The sequence below is a fragment of the Calonectris borealis genome, chromosome 12 (assembly GCF_964195595.1).
Source record: "Calonectris borealis chromosome 12, bCalBor7.hap1.2, whole genome shotgun sequence".
Taxonomy (NCBI): domain Eukaryota; kingdom Metazoa; phylum Chordata; class Aves; order Procellariiformes; family Procellariidae; genus Calonectris; species Calonectris borealis.
The window spans coordinates 2207568-2228509 of NC_134323.1; the positions used below are offsets into that span (position 1 = coordinate 2207568).

General features: G+C 61.5%; 2 protein-coding genes across 2 annotated transcripts; both read right to left on the minus strand.

The window, feature by feature from the left end:
- Nucleotides 1–42: 42 nt before the first annotated feature.
- On the minus strand, nt 43–5723 carry MLKL (mixed lineage kinase domain like pseudokinase). The gene is made up of 11 exons (XM_075160973.1): nt 5590–5723; nt 4344–4913; nt 4040–4153; nt 3762–3936; nt 3556–3653; nt 3298–3433; nt 2725–2809; nt 2146–2294; nt 1896–1945; nt 1277–1417; nt 43–136 (listed from the first exon to the last, which is right to left on the minus strand). The coding sequence occupies exons 2-11, from the start codon at nt 4798–4800 to the stop codon at nt 84–86; spliced, it is 1458 nt and encodes a 485-aa protein (XP_075017074.1). The 5' UTR covers nt 4801–4913; nt 5590–5723; the 3' UTR covers nt 43–83.
- Nucleotides 5724–6592: 869 nt separating this feature from the next.
- Nucleotides 6593–19594, minus strand: FA2H (fatty acid 2-hydroxylase). Its single transcript, XM_075160974.1, has 7 exons — nt 19287–19594; nt 12577–12672; nt 10710–10852; nt 10492–10598; nt 9062–9234; nt 8329–8581; nt 6593–7491 (listed from the first exon to the last, which is right to left on the minus strand). The coding sequence occupies exons 1-7, from the start codon at nt 19545–19547 to the stop codon at nt 7412–7414; spliced, it is 1113 nt and encodes a 370-aa protein (XP_075017075.1). The 5' UTR covers nt 19548–19594; the 3' UTR covers nt 6593–7411.
- Between the last annotated feature and the right edge of the window lie 1348 nt (nt 19595–20942).

Genomic DNA, 20942 nt, shown 5'->3' on the forward strand with positions numbered 1-20942 from the left:
CAGGAGGAAGGCCTGCTGCTTTCCCTGGGCTTGCTTTCCAAGGCACCTGGCTGGTTTTGGTCACCTGACTCTGCTTTCCGCAGTTAAATTCCTTGGTTTCTGCTTTTCTCCAGGTCAGCCAGCAAGTCCACAATCTCTGCAAAACACAAGGATGGCGTTAATCAAAACAGAATATTTGTTGTAAGCTTTTTTTTTTCCCCCCTGATGAGAAGATAGCTTTCCCTCACTGATAACAACAGGGACATGAAGTCCCTCTCTCCTCAGGCCAGCGCAACGGGGCAGCCGTTAGCGGGGGACAGCCCTGAGCAGCCCCAGGTGAGTACAGCCCAAGGAGAAGCAGCCATGTATACAGAGAGATGCCTGGAAAGAGCTGTGAGAAGACATCCTTCCAGCCCAGCACACCACACAGGCATAGCTGGGCGTTAAATTAGAGTAATAAAGAAATGCCCTCAGTGCAGCTTTGCCAACATTTCTCATGATTTTTTGGTGTTTTCACTTCAGCCAGGGTGATTCCCTGCAGCAGGGTCTGCTGGGGGAGCTGCTGTTGGGAAATGGAGGCACAGAGAGCGTGGCACGTGGCAGGAGCTGGGTGGTTTCTTAAGCACAGTCTCCATATCTCTTGTATGGAAACCACCTCCATAGGATGGGGCGGGTGAGTTTGAAGGAAGCTTTCTCCCCTTGGAGAGATGAACTGAGGGAAGGGTACAATCTCTGTGCCTTTGAGCGCACCGGAAAAGTTCCTCTATCTTTTCCTGCTGTTTCTGCTAAATCTTCCAATGGAGACCAATTATTTATCTGCTCAGACCCAGACCAGCTTCAAAGACAGTGAAATCTTCCCTGCCATGGAGCAATTCCCAAGATTGCAATTTATTGCTTGAAGCCCAAGGCAGGAAATACTCCTGCACCGTATCGTGGCTGCTCCTCCATCTTACAGGATCTGCAAGACCTGAGTGGGGATTAACCTACACACCCCTGCTCCCAGTTCGGCACTTGTCTGAGAGAAAAAGCTTGCTCTTATGTGATGCCAAATGAACAGACTAGTGATTATTGTCAAGGCATGGATAAATGTTAACTGTATGAACCATCACACTACAGGAGAAAGAGAGGTCTAGTGTTAGGGGACTCGTTGGCATAAGAAGGTAGATCAAGGAGGGATCCCGAAACACAAAGCCAGACAAATTTGTATGGAAACTAAGGGGCAAACTGTCCCCTGAAGCAGCTGACTGAGGGATACAAAGGGCCTGTGGAGCGGGGAACAGATGTCCAGGACACTTACCCTCGGCAGAAGGGCGTTGGGAAGGGTCAAAGGCCCGGCACTGCTCAATGACTTTCCGGAGATCTGCAGGACAATCTTCCCCGACAGGGTCCTGGTAATTGTGGTTGCAGACTTTCTCTATGATCTCCTGGGGAGTGCAGCCTAGACAACACGCGTGCAAACAGGAGTGTCAGGACAGAGGTTTGCTGCCACAGATGGGTGCTGGGGAGGAAACCCAGTGCAAAGCCACATCAAGAGCCTTCCTGCAGCCTATGGCATGGAGAAACCAGCAGAGAAGCCACCCAAACTGTGTCTGCAATGAAACCCCCCGTATTTGGCAGAACACCATTGGGCTCCAGTGGAGCAAGGAGATGTGTTTATGCTTCAATGCACAGGAACATCAAATAGAGACAAAAATTATTTGCATGTTTGTGGTTTAAGCATGTTGAAATGCTTTACTCTGTTGGAGTCCCAGGAGAAGCCATGAAGCTGTCGTGCAGAGCCAGGCACACCAGGCACTGCCACGATGGCCCGCACGCCGCAGGATGCTCTGGGAAGGAGCAGGGAGCATCCAACACCAGCCAGCATCCACACTGAGCCGTGTGGCTTTTACACGGGGGATGAGATACTTCTGTCTCACCTTCAAATGGGATTTTGGACGTCGCGATCTCCCACAGCACGATCCCGAAGCTGGAAGGAGACAAGCAAGAGTCTCAGCATTGATCCTACCACCTTCTGCTCCTTCCTAACGGAGGGGACTATTGGGCTATGCCAACCACAAACGGCTGCTCATGTGTCCGATTAAACCTGGCCTTCTTCCATAGCTCAACAGCTACTCTGCCAGACATCTGCCTGCTTATGGGCATCTCTCCCGGGAGGGACAGACACACCTGTATATTTCACAGGGCCTCTTGTAGGGGTAGCTGATGTCTTTCAGGTTCTCAGGGGCGATGTAAGCCAACATGGAGACTTGTTTCCAGTTCTTCTTGGCTTTTCTCTTGATGGATGACTCTGTTTCACACAGCTCAAATCCCGACAGCTGATTGAGAGAATGAGAGAGAGAAAGAGGAAGAAGTGGTAGAAATGCAGCCTACAGAAACCTGTGGCATGGCTGAGGACTGCCCCGAGCTGGAGAAAACAGAGCGAGGTGCCCTGGGCAGCAAAGGCTGGCATGCAGCCATGTATGCTCCCTGGCACGTGGCTCTTTCTGCAAGTGAAACCATAGGTGGAGGCAGGTGAATTGCCCTAGCTTCAGCTCATCCCAGGGTGGATGGCTCAGAAACGCTTACTTTGCTGTGATAAACCAGAGATAATTATAAACTGAGATGTTAAGTGTCTAAGGTGACAGGGGAGATGACTCTACCCCGGGTGTTATTCTGGACCGTCATAATTCCCTTCGGTGTTGGTGCGGAAAGACATGGACAAAAACATACAAAACTCCCAAAAGCTTCTCCAAGTGTGGTCCTTACCTTCACACAGTAATCCCCAGCCACCAGGAACTTGCTACTGCAGATACAGCCATGGAGTCGGGACTTCTCCTCCGTCTGGTGCAACCTGCAGCCGGACAGAACCGAGGGCAACGCATGCTCAGGGCTCCCTCCTGCTGTGTAGGGGATGGGCTGACGTCCACCCAGAGAAGCCAGCAGCTCTCTGCCTGTCTTGGTGGACCAACCCTGCCAAGCCAATGTTTCCAGCAGCTGCTGAAAGAGCCACTGTGGGCAAAATAACGAGCCTTGTGGATGAGCAGGACTCGTAAGGAGAACTAGCTGTGCTGTAGGGTGCTCTTGAAGCTGCCCTATGGGTGTGGGGAAGGGGGTGCTCCCTTCCAGGCCTTTGCAGGCTTGAAGCCAGATATAGGGGCCAGTGACCAGGAGCGATGGGCGCTACTGCATCCAAACCCACTGCCTACCTCTTCACCAGCCTCCCATCCCAGTGTCCCAAGGTGGTGGAAACAGGATACCACTGCTTACTGAGAGATATCAGGAAGCTCAGCACGACTTGTGGATCGTCAGGTGGACTTACTGATTTAGGCAGGAGCTCACCTGTAAAGGCCTCTGGCCGCTCCCAGGGCCATCCGAATGCGGACCTCCCAGGAAAGATGCCGTTGCTTGGTCAGCACATCCCGCAGCGTCCCGTGCTTACAGTACTCCATGACAATGGAGAAGCAGGGGCTCCCATCTGCAAAGCAAAACCTTGAGCATCCCACCTTGTGCCACCTCTTGGGAGGGAACCACAACAAACCATCTGCCACCAGCTAGCAACGGGGACAGGCAGGGGAGGGAAAATGCAACACCTCCTACCTTTCTCCTCAATGCAGATCCCGTACATGCGCAGGATGTTTGGAGACTCAAACTTCTTCAGGGTCTGAATCTCCTTCTCAAAGATGTCTCTCACCTTCCTGCAGAAAGGGACAGCACGGTGAGATCTCTGGAACCAGGCATGACATGGAGCTGTGCCACCCTCCCCTCCTGGCTGCCCCGTGTTGCTCCCACCCAGGACAACTCACATGGGGTCAGTGGTCAGCGGCCTCTTGAAGGTTTTGATGGCCACGGGGTACTTGAGGTACTCGCCCTCATAGAGGTCGTAGCTCTCGGTGTCCTGCAGGTGTCTGTAGAAAGTGAGGTGGTCCCGCTCGATCTCGGTGATGTCTTCTCTTTTACCAACATTGACCTTCTTCAAGCCTGCTCTCACCGTGCGCCGGAAGGGAATGAGGGACACGTTAGGTAGGGCTCGAGGTGAAAGGACACAGTGCACAGCGTGCCTAGAGGTGTGACGCCAACTTACAGTCCATCACGTGCACGATTTTGTTCAGCTCGCTTTGCATCCAGTCTACCTTGCTCTCCATACATTGACTGTTGATATAGATCTCCCCGGTCATGTCTTCGGGCTCCTCAGTACCTGGGGAGAGAAATGTGCAGAGGTGGGGCCACGGGATGAACATGCAGGACGGATGCGGTTAGTTTCTCGTGGTTTAAATGTCCCTTTGGCTCTCCTTTGCCATGGCCATCAAGCCAAAACTGGGCAGCAGCTGGGAAGAGATGCCAACCGCTGGTCTCAGGGAAAGAGGGTTTGCTAAATGCACACTTACTTGCGATCACCTGGTCCAAGAAAGCCCTGTCGTCCCTCAGGTCCTCAGCATCCTGCCTGCGACAGGTCTTTGCCTGGAAAGCCTCCAGGAAAGCCTGCTTTTGCTCTGCTTGCAGCAGGAGCGAGAGCCCCTGGGCGATGTCCTCCAGGCTCTCATTCACCCAGACGAACTCCTCGCCGGCACTGTGGGCTCTCAGGAATTTCTGGATCCAGCTGGTCTGGCTGTATTTCATCACCAGTTTCTGGGCTTCCCCCAGTGCCCGGAGCAGCTTCTTCAACAGTTCCTCTTCATGGTGGGAGATGTGCTTCGGCGGCTGAGCCCTGAGGATCCTCACGGGCTCCAGCAGGACCTGGATGCGCTCCACGAGGCGCTGGCACTGGTGCTTACAGCACTTCACCTGCTCGAATTGGGCGTGGATGGCCTGGGCCATGGAGAGGACCCTCTCCACGATGTCCATGCTTGCAGCAAAGGGCTTGGCCACCGGGGATATGGGCTGGTGGTGTCTGGTGGAGGTGAGCCTCGGGCAGCACTCAGAGATCAGCTGGATGTGGCTCTTCCACGCCTTCCGCCCTAAGGAACAGCCATAACATGGCACGCCACCCTCCAGGTCTCCTATAGCCCCTTATATCTCCTCCATCTCCTTTGCTTTCTCTGCTTTGCCTGGCACTGCGGCTGCTTCTGCAGACCAGAGCGGGCATTTGCAGAGACATCGGTAGCAGCAGTATTGATACATCTTGCTCCGCATCAGCAAGAGATATTTGGGCTTGATTTATGTAAATTAATTTAGTGTTAGCCATACCCAGAGAGCTTACACACAGACGAGCAGGGTCAGTGATGATCCAAGGAGCATCCCCCAGGCAGCACTCCCTGGCACCGGCCACCCTGGGGTCCTGCCCACAAAGCCTACTTTTTTGACCATAAAGATCCATTTTCATTTCTAGCCAATGTCTTTCTCTGTTATCATCCATCCAGCTTTCACACCTTCACAGCCTCAACATCCCCGACTTCTCCATATTTTCTCCCTGTAGCCCTGTATTGCCCGCTTAAGATTTTAAATCAAACTCTTTCTATGTGCTCAGCATCCCCACAGGGACGGTCCCTGCTCCCCAGCCCACATCCAGGCAGCAGGGACAGAAAACTGCCCCAGTTGTGGGGAAATTAGCAGCAGCCACCCGTGCCGTTAATGCAGCGAGCACTGAGAGAGGGGTGCCGGGCTCTACCAGCTAGAAACGAGGCAGAAACGTACCCAGAAACAAGCTGCAGCCACTCTCCCTTCCTCTTCAGGTTCTTTCCAGCACGGCCCCCAAGGAAGAAGCTCGTCCGCTTGCTAAGAGAAATCAGCTGGGTTTACCTGGCCCCGCTTCGCTCGCCTCCGCCTCGGCTGCCTCTGCAGACTGGAGAGGCACGGCAGGAGGAGTGTGAATTTATAGGGTGCTTTCCCTGGCCACTGCTCCCGCCGGCAGCGGAAGGGGCATTGTGCAACCCGCCGCGGCTTCCCACACCACCCTGGCTCCCCGTTCTGAGAAAGCCGCTCGGGGTGGCAGAGGAAGGGGCCAGGCCGGCTGTATGCCCCCGTGCTGGGTTTTGCCAGCTGGAAGAAGGAATTGCCTGGAGGAAGTGCATCGGGAAGAAGGGGATGGGGGGAGGCTGTGCCCTCCATATTGACACTTGCTGCTATTTTGAGCACCCCAACCCCTTCTGCTGGGCCGTCAGCTCCAGCAAGGCTTGCCTAGGGCACTCTAACACCCTCGGCATCAGCTCTGTGCCCCGCTGAGCTTCCCGCACTGGGCAGCAGGACGCTCCAGAGTCCTGCATGAGGGATGCTGATCCTTTGGGACCTTCTGTTCCCCTCCCTATCCCTGCAGCCCCAGGACCCCCAGCATCAAAGGAAGTGCTGGAAACGGCGCTTGACCTCTGCCGGGAGCGCAGGAAGCTTTGCGGCTGGCTTCGTCAGAGCCAAGCTGATTTTGGGAAGTACGGGGCGGCACGTGAGGCTGTTGCCCAACTTCGGAGAAGTGAGCGGTGGCTCTGACCATCTTCCGCTTACTGAGAGCCCGGGGTCATGCAGGTTTGCTGCCATTCCCCCCTGCAAAGAGCATCTCCTTCGCTACCACCATGGTCGATGACAGGGCTTTCGTCAGCGTGGGGAGCCGAGAAAAGCGACCGCAAGGTACCGCGGCACCGAGGGCCATCGGCGCCTGGGAAGGGATGCACCGAGAGTGGGAGAAAGTGGGAGCAGCCCCAAGGGATACGTTTGCCAGACCCTTTTTAAAAGGCTTTATTTTTCAAAATATACAGTTTATTTACAATTGTAGTGTCTACAGTTTTACATATAACTTTATTCCAAACCTTTAAATATCCGCAGTAAACATTAGGGGGGGAAAAAAAAAAAAAATCACAGGATCAGCAAAAAAAGGCATCTCGTAGCAATTCTGTTCATTGGAGTTTGAGTTTCAAGTAGCCAATGTCTACAAAAAACATGAACTTGATAAATCTGGCAGAGAGATATGGGTGCACTGGTTAGAAAAAGGCAAAATCGAGACCCGCGGGATCCCCATCCCAGGGGCCGCAGGCCAAGAAAATCCTGCGCTGGGATCGGACCAGGAGAAGGACCCGGGATACGGAAGCCCCTCAGCACGAGTTAGGTGATGGGGTTAACTGCAGCATGTTGGGCACCCCGGGGAGGGGGCACCCCGGGAGGGCCACGGGGCTCGGGGGGGCTCCAGCGAGGTGCCAGGGCGGAGGAGGGAGGCGGCATCGGGCACTTCATCTCTCGGGCAGCAGACCTGCCCGCGCATCCGTGGCCTGGAGCGGGAGGGCGGCGAGGAAGGGGCAGGAGCCCCCCAGGGAGCCCCGCAACCTCCTCCTCCCCTTTCCCCGCATCCTCGCCCCCCCGTCCCCCTTGGTAGTGCCGCAGCTGGACCACAGTGCACCACGGGGATGCTCCGGTGCAGGGCCACTGCTGTGGCACAGCCCCCGGGAAGGGAGCAGGGGCCAGCCGGCCTTGCCGAGGGCTAGCCCCAGCCCTGGAGGGATGGAGCCAGCAGCCGGGCACCGCGCCGGGGCCGTCAGTCCTCTTTCTCGAAGGTCTCCTCGGGGATGAGCGTCCGGAAGGGGTGATCCCAGAAGCGGGTGCTGATGCCGAAGCCTGCGGGCAGGGGAGAGAGCACTCAGCCCACGGCACGGTCATCACCGGGATGCCGCAGGGGACAGGGCACAGCTCGCTCGATGTTAACCGAGCCAGTGCCACCGTCACCGAGACCAGCAGGGCTGGAAGCCGCTATCACGAGGGGCACGTGGCCAGGATGGGACATCACCCAGCTGGGTTGCAAAGGTGACGACGGCTGACAGTGATGCTGGGGCCAGGCAGTCCCTCTGGAGGAGTTGGCGAGGGAGGAGCGCCCACATTTCCGGGAGGGAGGAAGGCAAGGGGAGGGTGAGGAGAAAGGGCACAGGGAGCAGAAGGAGCTGGCTGGGCCATGCCACCAGCCCCATGGACGATAGCTTATCTGGACGGGGCGTTTTCTCCTAGGAAACCGGGCAAAGGGCAGGTTGAGCAAGCACCGGGCTGGGGAAGGTGTGGGGCGGACCCGGGGAAGCCCAGGGCCTCACCCTGCGCCCGCCAACGCCTCCCAGCAGGAGGAGGTGCTGCCCTGGGCGGGGACAGGCACCCACGTCCCAGCGCCGCGGGGGCTCTGCCTCCGCCCCGGCATCCCCGGGTGGCACTGGTGCCCGCCGGCAAGATGGACCGCTGCCTTCGCCCCCGCGCCACGCCGACTCCCCATCCTCAACTTCAGGGGCTGAGAAACGTGCCCCATGGGGCTGCAGCACCTCGTACATCGCTTCCCCAGTGACACGGCTCTTGGGTTTCCCCTCCCCAAACCCCGAACGCCAAATTTTTCAGAGCATCAGCTGCACACTTGCAGGCAGGCTGGGCTTCGACAGCCTTTGCCCCCGCCGGCACACGCGGGAAAGGCGGCGCTACCTGATTTTTGGTGTTCAAAGTGGTGCTTGACGTGATAAGCCTTCAGCCCGTACAGGTAGGTGCCTTTCTTCGGCGAGCCGTAGTGGAGGTAATAGTGCATCATGTCGTAGACGACGTAGCCGCAGAGCCCCCCGACAAACACCGAGAGCCCCAGCACCTCGGGCAGCAGGAGTTGCAGGACGCCGTAGAAGAAGCCGATCACCAGCGAGGCCGGCACGGGAGGGAAGACCAGGCGGGAACTGTCGAAGGGAGACTGGAAGCGGAGAAGGACGGTGGGACAGGCAGCTCCCAGTTCACCCCACATCCCCCAGCCCATCCCTGCCAAGCATTGGGGACGCCCATTTGGGAAAAGCCAACACCAAAGCAGCCCCTAGAAACCCTCCCCAAAAGATGTACCCGGTGGCGAGAGCAGCCCCTCGCCCATGCCGAGGTGGCCGGGCAGCCGGTGGCTTTGGCTAGCAGGTCCCCAAGCTCCACGGGGACGTTTCCTCCAGCGAAGCTAGAGGGAGCCCATGGCTTTTTTGGTCTTCCCCCTCGCCCAACCGGAGCTCGCAGGTTTAACTCCAGCTCCTCCGAGCCCGTCCTGCAGCCCTCGCCGGTATTAGGTAAGGGCCCCGCTTGGGGCGAAGATGCCACAAGTCACGTTGAACACGCACGAACAGGCTCCGTCTGAGCAAAGGCCACCGTTCCCACGGCCCGGCGGGCGCCGGCGGAGGCGTAAGCTGCGACTCACCTTGTGATGCTGCCCATGCAGCAAGAAATGCAGGGTGATGAGATAGTAGTTACTAGCGGGTGGCTTCATGTGGAAGACAAAGCGATGGATGAGGTACTCTAGCAGGGACCACAGGAACATCCCCAGGAGGAAGATGAAGGGGAAGTAGTATTTGTGGACGGGGATGGAGTACTCTACACAACGAGACGTGCAGCGGTCAGCAGGGCAGGCGACGTGCGGGTGCTCTTATCCATCGCCATCCTCCCATCGGCATCCGGGTGAAGCTCGGCTCTCCCTCCCTCTCACCTCTCACCTGCCTCCTGCCCTGAGCTTCCCCAGGGAGCTACCTTCCCAAGCACCGTCCTAAACCCCATTTTCCTTTGATTCGCATTAATTTACACTCTTTACGGAAACAGTCGGCTTTTCGCTGCCGCAAGGAGCCGGCGAGGGGGGTCCCCTGCATCCCAGATGCCAAAGGGGGCTTGGACGTGCACTCCAGGGACAGCCCACCAGAACAAGGCAGGAGGGACCTTATCTGCGCAGGCGGCACTTGTGACAGTTAAACAGTGTTGCTGGTGTTTTTTTTTTTTATTTTGGGGGAAAAAGAATAGGTTTGTTGGGCACTTTCCCCCGCAGAGCATTTTTCAGCCACCTCCTCCTTTTGGGGCCGGCTGCCAGCCCTGCGTCCTCGCTAGCAGAATTCGAATCCCTCCCAAATCTGTTCATTTTTGGGAAAAACAAAAAAAAAAAACCCAAAACCCCTTGGTAGCAAGGTGCTGAATGCCACAAGGAGCAGGGGGGGGTGCCGGTGCAGTGGGTGCTCCACCCCGCAGCCGGGCCCAGCTGGTACCGGGTGGCACCTTGCAAAAAAAATAGGGAGCCCAGCAAAAAAAAAAAAAAAAAAAGCACAACAAAGACGACAGCCTGCCCCGGCCACGCTTGTTATTGCCGGGGGGAGCAGACAGTGGGAGATTCAAGGGCAGGCGCTTCGGGCAAACAAGCCCCGCACTGTGCGATGCCGGCGGCACTGAGAGCAGGGTTTGTTCGCCCGCCGCGCCGGCATTCAGCCGCGGCCTGGGGTGGGCGGCAGCGGGGGGTGGCATGCACCGCAGCACCGGTGGGGCTCGGTTTTGGGGACGGAGGGAAGGGAGGCAAGAGGGAGCAGGCTCTGTGCCTCTATCGATCCCCCCGGGGGGACCGAATCGCGTGGGCGAGAGGAAGGGATGGAGGTGGGCGAGCTCAGGCTTTAAAGCAGCGTAGGCGGCTTCGTGCAGGGACGTGCCGGTGGCCGCAGGCTCACCCGCTGCTCTTGCATGCGGCTGGTGGTGAGCATGCACGGAAGGGGGGATGCAGAAGGGGTGCAGAGGTCTCCCCCCACCCATGGCTGTCCTGCCCCTGGACCCAGAGCGGGGCCAGCGAGCCGAGCCCAAAGGCTTCACCGCTGCTCGTACCTGTGGTGAAGGAGGAGAAGAGCCTGGTGTTGCCCTGGGCGAGGGAGGTGTAGCTGACCCAGCTGAGATAGAGCACCACGGGGGCCCACACCATGAACACCACATACCTATGGGGTAGAGGGAGATGTCAGCGGGAGCGTCCCGCCGGGTGGCGAGCCGTCCCCCCCCTCCCCGTGGAGGCACCGGCCGGGGCACGGCGCAGACCCCCGGGGGCTCACCACGCCGTCTTGGAGAGGGACTCAAGGATATCCGAGTGGAAGAGGCGGATGGGCCGATCCACGGGCTGGTGCACCCACTCGTCGTACTTCTCCCCCAAGTAGCCCACCTGCCACAGCAAGGGCTTCTGCCAGTCCACCAGGTCCTGAGGGAGCAGACAGCGGTTGTACCCCCGTGGGACCCACACGCCGCCTCGGTACCGGGCACAAAGCTGCGCCGCAGCTGCAGGATTTTGGGCTGCAAACCCCTTCCCATGCCCCACAAGCAGCTGCTTCTTGCTCCAAGCAAGCCCTGAGCTCCCTGCAAGCACCGGCACGAGGCAGGCAAGCAGAACCAGCCCCATCTACCCACGAATGCGGGGCTGAGCTCGCCCCCGTGCCACCGGCTACCTGCTGGCGGTTCAAGGTGAAGGCAGCTGTACCTGGACCTGGCTCAGCATCAGCCCCTGATAACCGCAGCTCTTTCCCCCCCAGGAGCTGCCAAGATTAGATAGCGAGCAGTGATCCTTCCCGCTCGCTAGCTGTGCCAGCGAGCTGCCGGTAGGACGCGGAGCCCGTCCCCGTGGCATTGCCCCCACCAAGGGCTTTTCTCCTTGCGGAGAGGACACGTGGGGTGGCCACAGCAGCGAGAAGCGAAGCAGAAAGGGATGGGGAGCAGGGATACAGGACAGGAACGGAAACGCCCGTCGCTGCTCCAGCGCATGGCTGCGTTCAGATGGATGTAAGAGCCAGAAGGGACCCGTGCGGGCGCGCATGTCTGCGCGGGACGAAAACAAAGAGACCCAACCGGCAGCACCGCCTCTGCCGCCGCTCAGCATCCCCGGACGCGTCTTCTGCTGGCCCGGCCAGATAAGGTGGTTTCTCGGTCCCACCCCTGCCCCCAGACAGAAACCGCGCTCGCCCGGCCGAGCCCTGGGCCTGGCAGCTCTCCATCGGCCGTCCTGTGCCACGCAGCACCGGCGCGGCAACCCAGCGCCCCGGGCTGTGCCGGCGGTCATTTGGCAGCGGTGGTGGGGGGGTGGCTCAGCTTGGGGCATTTCAGGGCAAGGAGCTGAGATGGCCATGGGTTTTGGGGCTCCAGGCAAGGACGGACGTGATTGCACAGGAGGGGAAACAACCCCAGCCCGCAGCGGGTGCGTGGATGGAGACACCCTCCGTCGTGGAAGTCGGGCAAAAGTTAGAGCAAAAAGGTCACTTTGGGACGGCAGGTTCGCTTTCAAAGGCGGCCAGCAGCAAAATATTAAGAGGGGTGGGTGAAAGGTGTTCTGCTCAAAAAAAAAAAAAACCCCAAACCCTTTTGCAAGATAAAAACGCGCTCGCCAACGAGCCGGGGCTGTGCAAGGCACAGAGGCACGAAGGGCAGGGACATCCAAAGGCACCTTGGGGACGATCCCCCGCTCCCGTGGCATGCTCAGAGAGGAGCTGGCAGGGCAGGGAGCACCCAGCGTGCACGGGGATTGCCCTGCCCGGGCTGGGGGATCCCTTAGTGCTCATTATGGGTGCTCAGTCAAGAAGAAAAAATGAAAGAAAAAAAAAAAATAAAGCAAGGAAAAAAAAAATAAAGCAAGCAAGCAAGGTGCGGCTTGGCAGCACGTCCCGCTCGAAGGGCACAGCCGCTGTCAGAGAAAGCCATCTCCGCCCACGCCGCCACGGCAGGAGCCTCCCAGCGTGGCCACGCCTGGGCAATAAAGCGCGAGCGATGTCGTCTGCGCCGGCAGAAAGGGCAGGAGCAGCCGGATCGGCTCCCTCCCGGCATCCCTCCCATCCCGAGGGTCAGCCGAAAGCCAGCGCTCCTGCGGGGACGAGGAGACCTGGTCTCCCCCGAGAGCTCTCTGGCAAACACCGTGCCGGAGAAACCCCCGGCTCTTACCTTCTCCACGTCCACTGTTTTACAGCGGGGATCCATCCGCGTTGGGGTCTGGGCTGCGGCATCCCCCGCCTCCTCATCCGCCGGCTCGGGGTCGCTCTGAAAAGAGAAGGAAAACCCCGCGGTGAAACACCGGCAGCAGACCGCAGTCGGGGGCGGCGGTGGCCGTGCCACCCAGGGGCACGGGCAGAGAGAGCTCGCGCCTGCCTGCTAAATAAATAAGGGAAAAAATCTGATGAATTTAAGCCAGTCAGTTCCTGCAGAGCAGGTTCCCAAGGGATGCGGCTGCCGGCGAGCCCTGCTGCCCTTTGAACCACGCGCCGAGCATTGCGCGCTCGGGTCTTTTTGGGAACCCCTCCCCAAGCCCGCTTTTCGGATCACCCCGCTGTGCTGCCGGGAGGGCAGCGGGCGCCGGTGCTTGGGCGTTGCAAAGCGGAGGCTCGCGGGCCCTTGGCCAGCGTTTCCCCTTGCAGACGGGCAGTGCCGTAGCACAGCTCACCTTCCCGCAGGCCAGCAGCCCGGCGAGCACCAGCCCGAGCCAGCCCCGCCGCCGGCAAAGTGAGGGGCATCGCCGGGATAGCGCTCACAACGCCGACGCCGGGCTCCCTCCTCCCCATCCCGCTGCTCTCCGGCAAAAGTCCAGCTCGGCGTTTCGATCCCGGAGGAAGCTGGGCTGCCAGAGCCGGGAGCGTGGCACGACCGGTGCCACCACCCTGGCTCCAGGCATGGGGGAAAAAAACACAGCGGGAGGGAGCTCGCCCCGGGGAAAAAGGCAAAATGTCCCTTGAAGGCCGGACACCTTCGCCACAGGCTGTGCAAGATGGGGTGGGGGCTTGGTTTTGGCTAGAGAGGGCACGCCGAGGCCCGGGGCACGCGCTGGTGCGGCGGCGGCAGGCTGAAGCCCCGGCTGCGGTCCCGCTGCCAGGGCTGGCTGAGAAACAGGAGAAACCTGCCTTGGCTGATGCTTGGAAGCAAACGCAACGCCGGCTGCCAGCACCGGCCTCCTTCCCGTGGCCCTGCCAGCTCCGGCGCCGGCCCTGCCGCCGACGGGGGGGCTTGGCGAGGCCGCAGCGTGCCTGTGCAAGCCCCGAGCTGGCCGTGCCCCCCGGCAGCAGCGCCGGCAGCCCGCCGACTCCCGGGCAGGACGTGCCAAACATGCCTTCTCTCCCGTTTTGTCACCTTGAGTTACCCATTAACCCGGCAGCAGGGTACGGCGCGGCCCAGCAGCCCCGGCACAGCAATGCCCGCCGGCGTTTCCAGCTGTGCCGCTTGCAGCGAGGAAGGGTTTTCTCCCGGCAGCCGCGGCGCAAGCGGGGCTCCTCGACGGACGCTCTCCCCGCTGCTCCGAGAGGGATGCGATTCCCTTGAGGGACGCGAGGGCATCGTATCCCTGTCGGGAATAAACCCCCTCCCCGGCAGCCGCGGGAGGAGCTGGGATGCAGGAAGACCGGTGTCACCTCGCCGGGGTGGACAGGACTTTACTCCATGCCACGTTGGTGACGCCAAGGCAGGGCCCGGGCGCTGTTTGCCAACAGTGGACACTCCTTGCCGGCTGGGCTCCCACCCCCTTTCCTGGGCTAGCCGGATTTCCAGCCTCATCCCACCGGTGCGGGAGCTGCGCTACCCAGCCCCGAGGCAGCCCCTCGCCCTGGGGAGCGGGCAGGGCAGGCGGGGGGTATTTCCAGCCAGGTTGGACTTGAGCAGGCACCAATTTTACCGCAGGCAGAGCGCCGGCATGAGCTGGTGCCGTGGACCACCACACCTTCCTCTGCGAGGGTCCCCACCCCTATTTTTAGCTTTGCCCGCTCCGTCCTTCAGCCAGACATCCTGACGCCCCGGGGGAGGTGGGATGCCTTGAAATCCAGCCGAGGATGGTCAAGTTATGGTTTTGCCTCTTCCCCGTGGGTGCTTTGGAAGAAAATTTGGCTTTAAGAGAGAGAGAGACAGCTTCTCCATCCCCCGAGAAATGAGCCCGTGCTCTCCACCTCAACGCTTGCACCGCAGCCTCACCGGCAGCAGGAAGGATGCTTAAGAAAGCCGGGCTGACGCAACCCCCCGGCACCTCTCCTCCCCTTTCCGAAATGTCCACACGCCTCCAACTCCCCTGCCCTCGGATGCCCGAGCACCGCGTCATGGCCGGAGGCTTCCCCGTCCTCCCGGGTCAGGGAGGCGGATGGGGGGCTCGGACCTTGCCGGCAGCACCCAGGCTGGGGAGGACCAGTGAGATGCCATCGCCCTGCGTGCTACGGCAGCTCCCTTCCAGCGCCCAGCCTCGCCTGAGTCACCTCCTCCTCCTCTTCCTCGGCCGGGGAGCAGAAGGAAGGCTCTCCTCTTGTTCACCCCAGGGCTGGCACTGAAAGAACCGGTAGCCGTGGCGCAACTGGGATGCAAGCCATGCCTGCATGCCCCGGCTCGCTCCCCGGAGCGGCGGCATGCTCCTGCCTGCCCCGAGCGCGCAGGGGCCCCGCGGGGACCGAGCCCCACCAGCACCCGGGCTTCTGCCGACCTCCTCCTCCTCAAAGTAAAAGGTGGGTTCGAAGGAGGCTGAAGGGGTCTTTGCAAGCGCCGGGCTCTGCCTGTCGCCCGTGGGTGATGCTGATGCATCCGAGTCGTCCCCAGGCAAACAGGTCCTGCCAGGAAAGGTGCGCAAGAGGCCTGATGTAACGAAGGGAAAGTTAACGCCTATGAAGCGCTGCCTTCCCGCGCCGCCGCCCCGGCGAGCGGCAGCACCCGCGAGGTGGTGGCTCTCCTGCCATGAGGCAACGGGGCCAGACACCCAGGGCACGGCGTGACGCGGTGACCGGGTGACCCGACATCCACCTCCGAGCATCCCACTGCCCTGCGTGGGTCAGGCAGGGCCGTGGGGAGCTCGGCGCCGGTCCTGTGCCAGCTACGCCGCCCCGGTGCTGCCCCGCATCAGGGCTTGGGGTGTTAAAAGAAAAAACAAGGCAGGAGGTACAGACCGGAGGGACGGTCCGGCGCGGGGTCCGATGTGCCTGGGACGCAGGCAGGAGGAAGAGCTGGAAGCCTCCCCCTGGCCCAAGCGGGGCGATGCTGCCTGCAGACGGCTGCTCCGCCAGCAGCCCAGACCCAATTTTCCCACCCGTACCCGTTCGCCCAGTGAGCCAAAGCCCGCAGGAGCCCTGCCGTGCCTCTGCATCGCCCCGGAGCCTCCAGCACCTTCACCGAGCTCCTAAACGGCTCGAATTCCCGATGCCCACACGGGACAAGCTGCGGTGGCAATGCAGGCTCAGGCGCGTAGCACGAGGACACCCCACGAGGCACAGGGAGCCCAAGCGAGGTCCCCGCCCGCGGCGGCACGCTCCCAGCATCACCATCCCACCAGTATGGCGGTCCCCGGGCAGCGACTGGCAGAGCCCCCCGAGGCTGCCTCTCAGCCCATTAAACACTGGGTGCAGCAGGACTGTTAAAAGGAGGTTGAATTTAACTTGCTCTAATGATAATAATAATAAAAAAAAGCCACTTCTTGTTACACCACCTCCGAATAACGCGTGAGCGCCTACGTTTAAGCGAGCTCAGGCTGGGACGGGGAGCCAGGGCAAGCCCGACACGCGGCAATGCGGTGAGAGGAAGGGGAGGACACCAGCCCCGAGAGGGACGGGGGATTTACCGAGACTCACGGCCACGTCATGCACCCCAAAGAGGCTGTGATGAAAGTTTCTCATTGCTTAAATTGGAGGGGTAATTAGATGATCCATTTTCCCTCTAGCAAGGCTGTTAAAATCCACTGTCTACTTTAGGTAATTATCGCTTCTTGCTTTGATCTCCCCTATACATTCTGTTTGCATAGATAAAAAGTTTGGGGGTTAATTTGTCCTTAGCCAAACGGGGTGACGCAGAAGAGGGACCTGCAGCCGAAGGATAAAGCTGAGCCCCTGAGAGCCGCAGGAAGGGGTGCGGAGAGGCGTGTTGGCGGGATGAAGGCTGGCTCTCCTCTTCCTCTTCATCCCTCCTCCATTAACACTTTTTCCCCCCCACCCCTTTTCCTAAACCCTCAAAGTCCCTGGGCGTAAGCAGGGGGGATGCTGGATGCCTGCGCGACCACAGGCTCCCGCGTCCCTCGGCACGGGGATGGTGCAGCCCTGGGACCTCCGACGGGCACCGGCAAAGCTGCGGGGGTCCGGAGCCGGACCGGGGCCATGCAACGCCTCTTTCAAAGAGCTGCTTGGGGTACATCTGCCCAAAAGCAGCCAAAGCAAGAACCCACGCATCGACTCCCTCTGTCGGGGGATTTTTGGGGGGTGGCAAAGCAGAGCAGCTCGCACATCAGGCGCATGCCGGACGCAGCATGGCCAGCCTCGCCGTGCAGCAGGCAGCTTTTTTTCCCTCCCCCCGCTGTGTTACAGCCCGGGATGGTTTATCTAGTGCCAGGTAGCGTCTGATCTCCTGCGCCCCAGCGTTATCACGCCGTGTATTTGCATTGGGACGGTGGCAATTCCCCTCGGCGCAGGCTGTGGCGCGAGAACTTGTTTGTCCGGTACCTTCCTTCGCCCCAACCCGTTGGGCTCGTCACGCCTGCGAGGAGGCGGCGGTAACGAGTGTCCCAACAGAGGAGGTGCCATCACCGGGATCCAGGGAAAGAGCAGGCATCGCACCGAGGCCGAACAAAGCCCCGTCTGTGGCGCTGCCGCCGATCGGGGCCGAGGGCGCGCCGCGGGGAGGGGAACCAGCGAGTGCAAACAACCAGCTCGGAGGGACCGACCGGTCACCGACCCTGCTGGGATGTCCTGAGGGGAAAGTGACCGCTGGGCTGGCAAAGGGGGCTGGCTGGGCCCGCTGGATCATGCAAGGTAATTGGGACGGCAGCTCCCGGTGCCACGCTGCCTGCTGGAAGTTCACCCGGCGATGGCGGCGGCACTTCCCCGGGGCGTTTTCCCTTCCGCCTGGGCAGCGGCTGAGCGTGGGGCTGGCACGGTGGGGACGGCGCTGAGTCACGGCCACCCCTTCCCCGTGCCCGGGCAGTTAGGGAGGTGGCTGGGCTCCTCTCCCCAGCAGCGGCCGCTCATCGCCGGTAAGTCCCCGGCGCCCAGCACCCCGGTCCTTGGCTGAGCGTTGGTGGTGCCAGGAAGGGTGCCCTGTCCCATCGCCCACCCTGTGCCACACGGTCTTGCTAGAACCAACACCGAGCTGTACGTCCCCATCTCTCATACCCCTTCGGAGACCCCTACACCTCCACGCCGCGCTGGCACGCCGGGGTCGCCCATGACCCCATAGACTCCATAGACTCTGTGCGCCTGGGTCATGGTTTGTCTCAGGCCCTGAGGAGCCAGGACCCTCTGCGCCTCGGGACCCTCTGCGCCTCGGGACCCAGAGACCCCAGCCCCACAGACCTCCCCGGAGCCAGCACGCCCCATACAGCTGGGACCTTTGCACCCCGTAGCGCAGGCACCACCCATGCAGGACCCTGGGAGCCTCAAGCACCCCCTGCCCCATACAGCCCTCGTGCCCCGTATGCCCCAGACCCTCCAAGGCCTGGACCCCGAGCGTCCCGTGCAGCTCACACCCAACACACACCATGTCCCATACAGCTCAGTCCTGGACCTGGGTGCCCTATACACCCTATACGCTACGTGCACCCCAAAGACTCCATGCCCCATACACCCCAGACCCTATACAGCCTCTGCATGCCCTGTATGGATCGGACCCTGCGCAACCCAGACCCGGGGTGCCCTATAGACCCTGCATGGCTCAGACCCTGCACAGCCCGGACCCAGGGTGCCCTATAGACCCTGTATGGCTCAGACCTTGCATGATCCAGACCCGGGGTGCCCTATAGACCCTGCGCAGCTCAAATCTGGGGTGCCCTATAGACCCTGTACAGCTCAGACCCTGCACGGCTCAGACCCGGGGTGCCCTATAGACCCTGCGCAGCTCAGACCCTGCACAGCCCCGACCCAGGGTACCTTATAGACCCTGTATGGCTCAGACCCTGTGCACCCTGGACTCGGAGTGCTCTATAGACACCGCACTGCTCAGACCCTGCACAGCCCGGACGCAGGGTGCCCTATAGAACCTATATGGCTCAGATCCTGCACAGCCCGGACCCGGGGTGCCCTATAGACCCTCTACGGCTCAGAATCTACACAGCCCGGACCCAGGGTGCCCTATAGACCCTGTACAGCTCAGACCCTGCACAGCCCGGATCCGGGGTGCCCTATAGACCCTGCGCGGCTCAGAATCTACACAGCCCGGACCCAGGGTGCCCTATAGACCCTGTACAGCTCAGGCCCTGCACAGCCCGGACCCAGGGTGCCCTATAGAACCTATATGGCTCAGACCCTGCACAGCCCGGATCCGGGGTGCCCTATAGACCCTCTACGGCTCAGACTCTACACAGCCCGGACCCGGGGTGCCCTATAGACCCTGTACAGCTCAGACCCTGCATGGCTCAGACCCGGGGTGCCCTATAGACCCTGTACGGCTCAGACCCTGCACGGCTCAGATCCGGGGTGCCCTATAGACCCTGCGCGGCTCAGACCCTGCACAGCCCGGAGCCGGGGTGCCCTATAGACCCTGTATGGCTCAGACCCTGTGCACCCTGGACTTGGGGTGCTCTCTAGACCCCGCACTGCTCAGAGCCCGCCCAGCCCGGACCCGGGACACCCCATAGACTCTGTACATCCCAGACCCGGGCCAGCCCCCCAGGCCCCATCCAGCCCGGCCCCGGGGCAGCCCGGAGCGGCCGGCGGTACCTGCTCCTCGCCGGGCTCCATCTCCCCCACGTAGTACTGCTCCAGCCAGCGGCGGGCGTTGGCGGAGTGCCGGTGGGGCGGCCCGTCCAGCGCGGCGCTCACGTCGGTGCCGGCCCGCCGCCGCAGCAGCTGCTCGCCGCCCGGGTGCAGCCGCACGAAGCCGCTCAGGTCGTAGAGGCGGCGGCGGCAGCGGACCAGGCAGGCGCCCTGCGCGCAGCGCGCCCGCACCTCGGCGGCGCTGAAGGAGCGCGGCGCCGCCATGGCCCCCCCCGCCCGTCCCGCTGCCCGTCCCGCTGCCCGCGCCGCCGCGCTCTGCCCGCACCTGCTCATCTGCATACATGCATATGCCGCCCGGACATGCCACGCCCCCTCGCCGCCCGTTGGACAGCGCCAGTAGGGGGGCGGGGCTTGGGTGGGGGAGGCTCCGCCCCGCGGCAGGTGCCCTGCTCCGGGGTGGGGGGGGGGTACGGGGCACCCACAGGGGAGGGGATTGGGCACACGGCCACGCTCCGGGGGGGGGCTGGGGTGGGTTATGGGGGGGCACTGGAGCACCCCGGAGGGAACGGGAGTATGGCCATCCCTGGGGGCGGGATGGGGGAATTGGGGAGCAGGGGGGCACCCCCGGGGGTACCACCTGTCCCGCGGTGGCCAAGGCAGAGGGAACCCCAGACCCGGCTCAGAACCCCCCAGCAGAGTGGGGGTCCCTCCGAGGTCCCTCCCGGGGCCGTCCCACCCCGGCGTTACTTGCTGCGAGGTGCTACATCCCCCCCCGGCTGTTTGCAGATTTATTTCAATATTTAATTAAATTTCACGCATGTAATTAGCCGGGGCGGGCGGCGCTGCAGCCGGGGGGCTGGGGGCAAGCACCCCCAAGCCCCCCAGAAAATCAGGGACAAATAAATCACGAAGAACGACACGAAAGGAACTTTTCTCCCCATTTTTTTGAAAGCCTTCCCTCCGAGCTGGGACTGGGGGGGGCGTGTGCTTTGGGGTGACACCCTTGAGCACAGGGGCTGGCCACATGCCGGCAAATTTTGGCGTCGCCGGCCACGCCAAGCTGCAGCCAGTGATTAAGGAGGGGTTCGCCGGCTCAGGAATGGGGACCCCCCCCGGCCCTGCCCTGGCTCCCCGGCTTTGGGGCGCTGCAGGCTGCCGGCGGGCACGGCCGGCCGGGCGCTAAGCGAGGCCTTTAATCACGACGGATGCCAAACCCGCCGTGGCGGCCGGCGTCGGCTCCACCTCCCCGCCCGGCCCCCGGCATCACCCTGCCACCAGCTCGGGGGAAAAAGTCCCTTTTTTTGGGTGGGATGGGTTAATTTTCAGCCTCGATGGGAGCAGCGGGGTTTGGGGGGGCACGTCCGCAGCCAGGGCTGCTGCGGTACATCCTTGGCGCGTCAGCAGATGGGTGCAGAGGGGTCCCACGGAGGGGTTTTTGGGGTGGTGGTCAAAAACATCCTTTGGGGGCCAGGTGGGAGGGCCGGAGGGTGGCGGAGCCCTGAGAGGCTGCGGGGAGACCCCAAAGGAGGTGCCAGAGGGTGGGACACCCCGCTCTCCTCGGGGGCTTTCCCGGCCTTGGTCCCGGTGGGTGAGCTCAGCCCCGGCGCGGCAGGGCGGCTCCCGGGTGGGGATTAAGGTTTTTTGGGCGAGCGTGGGGGC

Coding starts and splice junctions, on each gene's coding strand:
- FA2H (XM_075160974.1), bottom strand. CDS start 19,547: ATGGCGGCGCCGCGCTCCTTCAGCGCCGCCGAGGTGCGGGCGCGCTGC. Junction 12,673..19,286: donor TGGAGCCCGGCGAGGAGCAG/GTACCGCCGGCC, acceptor TTCTCTTTTCAG/AGCGACCCCGAGCCGGCGGA. Junction 10,853..12,576: donor AAACAGTGGACGTGGAGAAG/GTAAGAGCCGGG, acceptor CTGCTCCCTCAG/GACCTGGTGGACTGGCAGAA.
- MLKL (XM_075160973.1), bottom strand. CDS start 4,800: ATGGACATCGTGGAGAGGGTCCTCTCCATGGCCCAGGCCATCCACGCC. Junction 3,937..4,039: donor AATCGTGCACGTGATGGACT/GTAAGTTGGCGT, acceptor CGGTGAGAGCAG/GCTTGAAGAAGGTCAATGTT. Junction 1,946..2,145: donor AGGCCCTGTGAAATATACAG/GTGTGTCTGTCC, acceptor GTCTCCTTCCAG/CTTCGGGATCGTGCTGTGGG.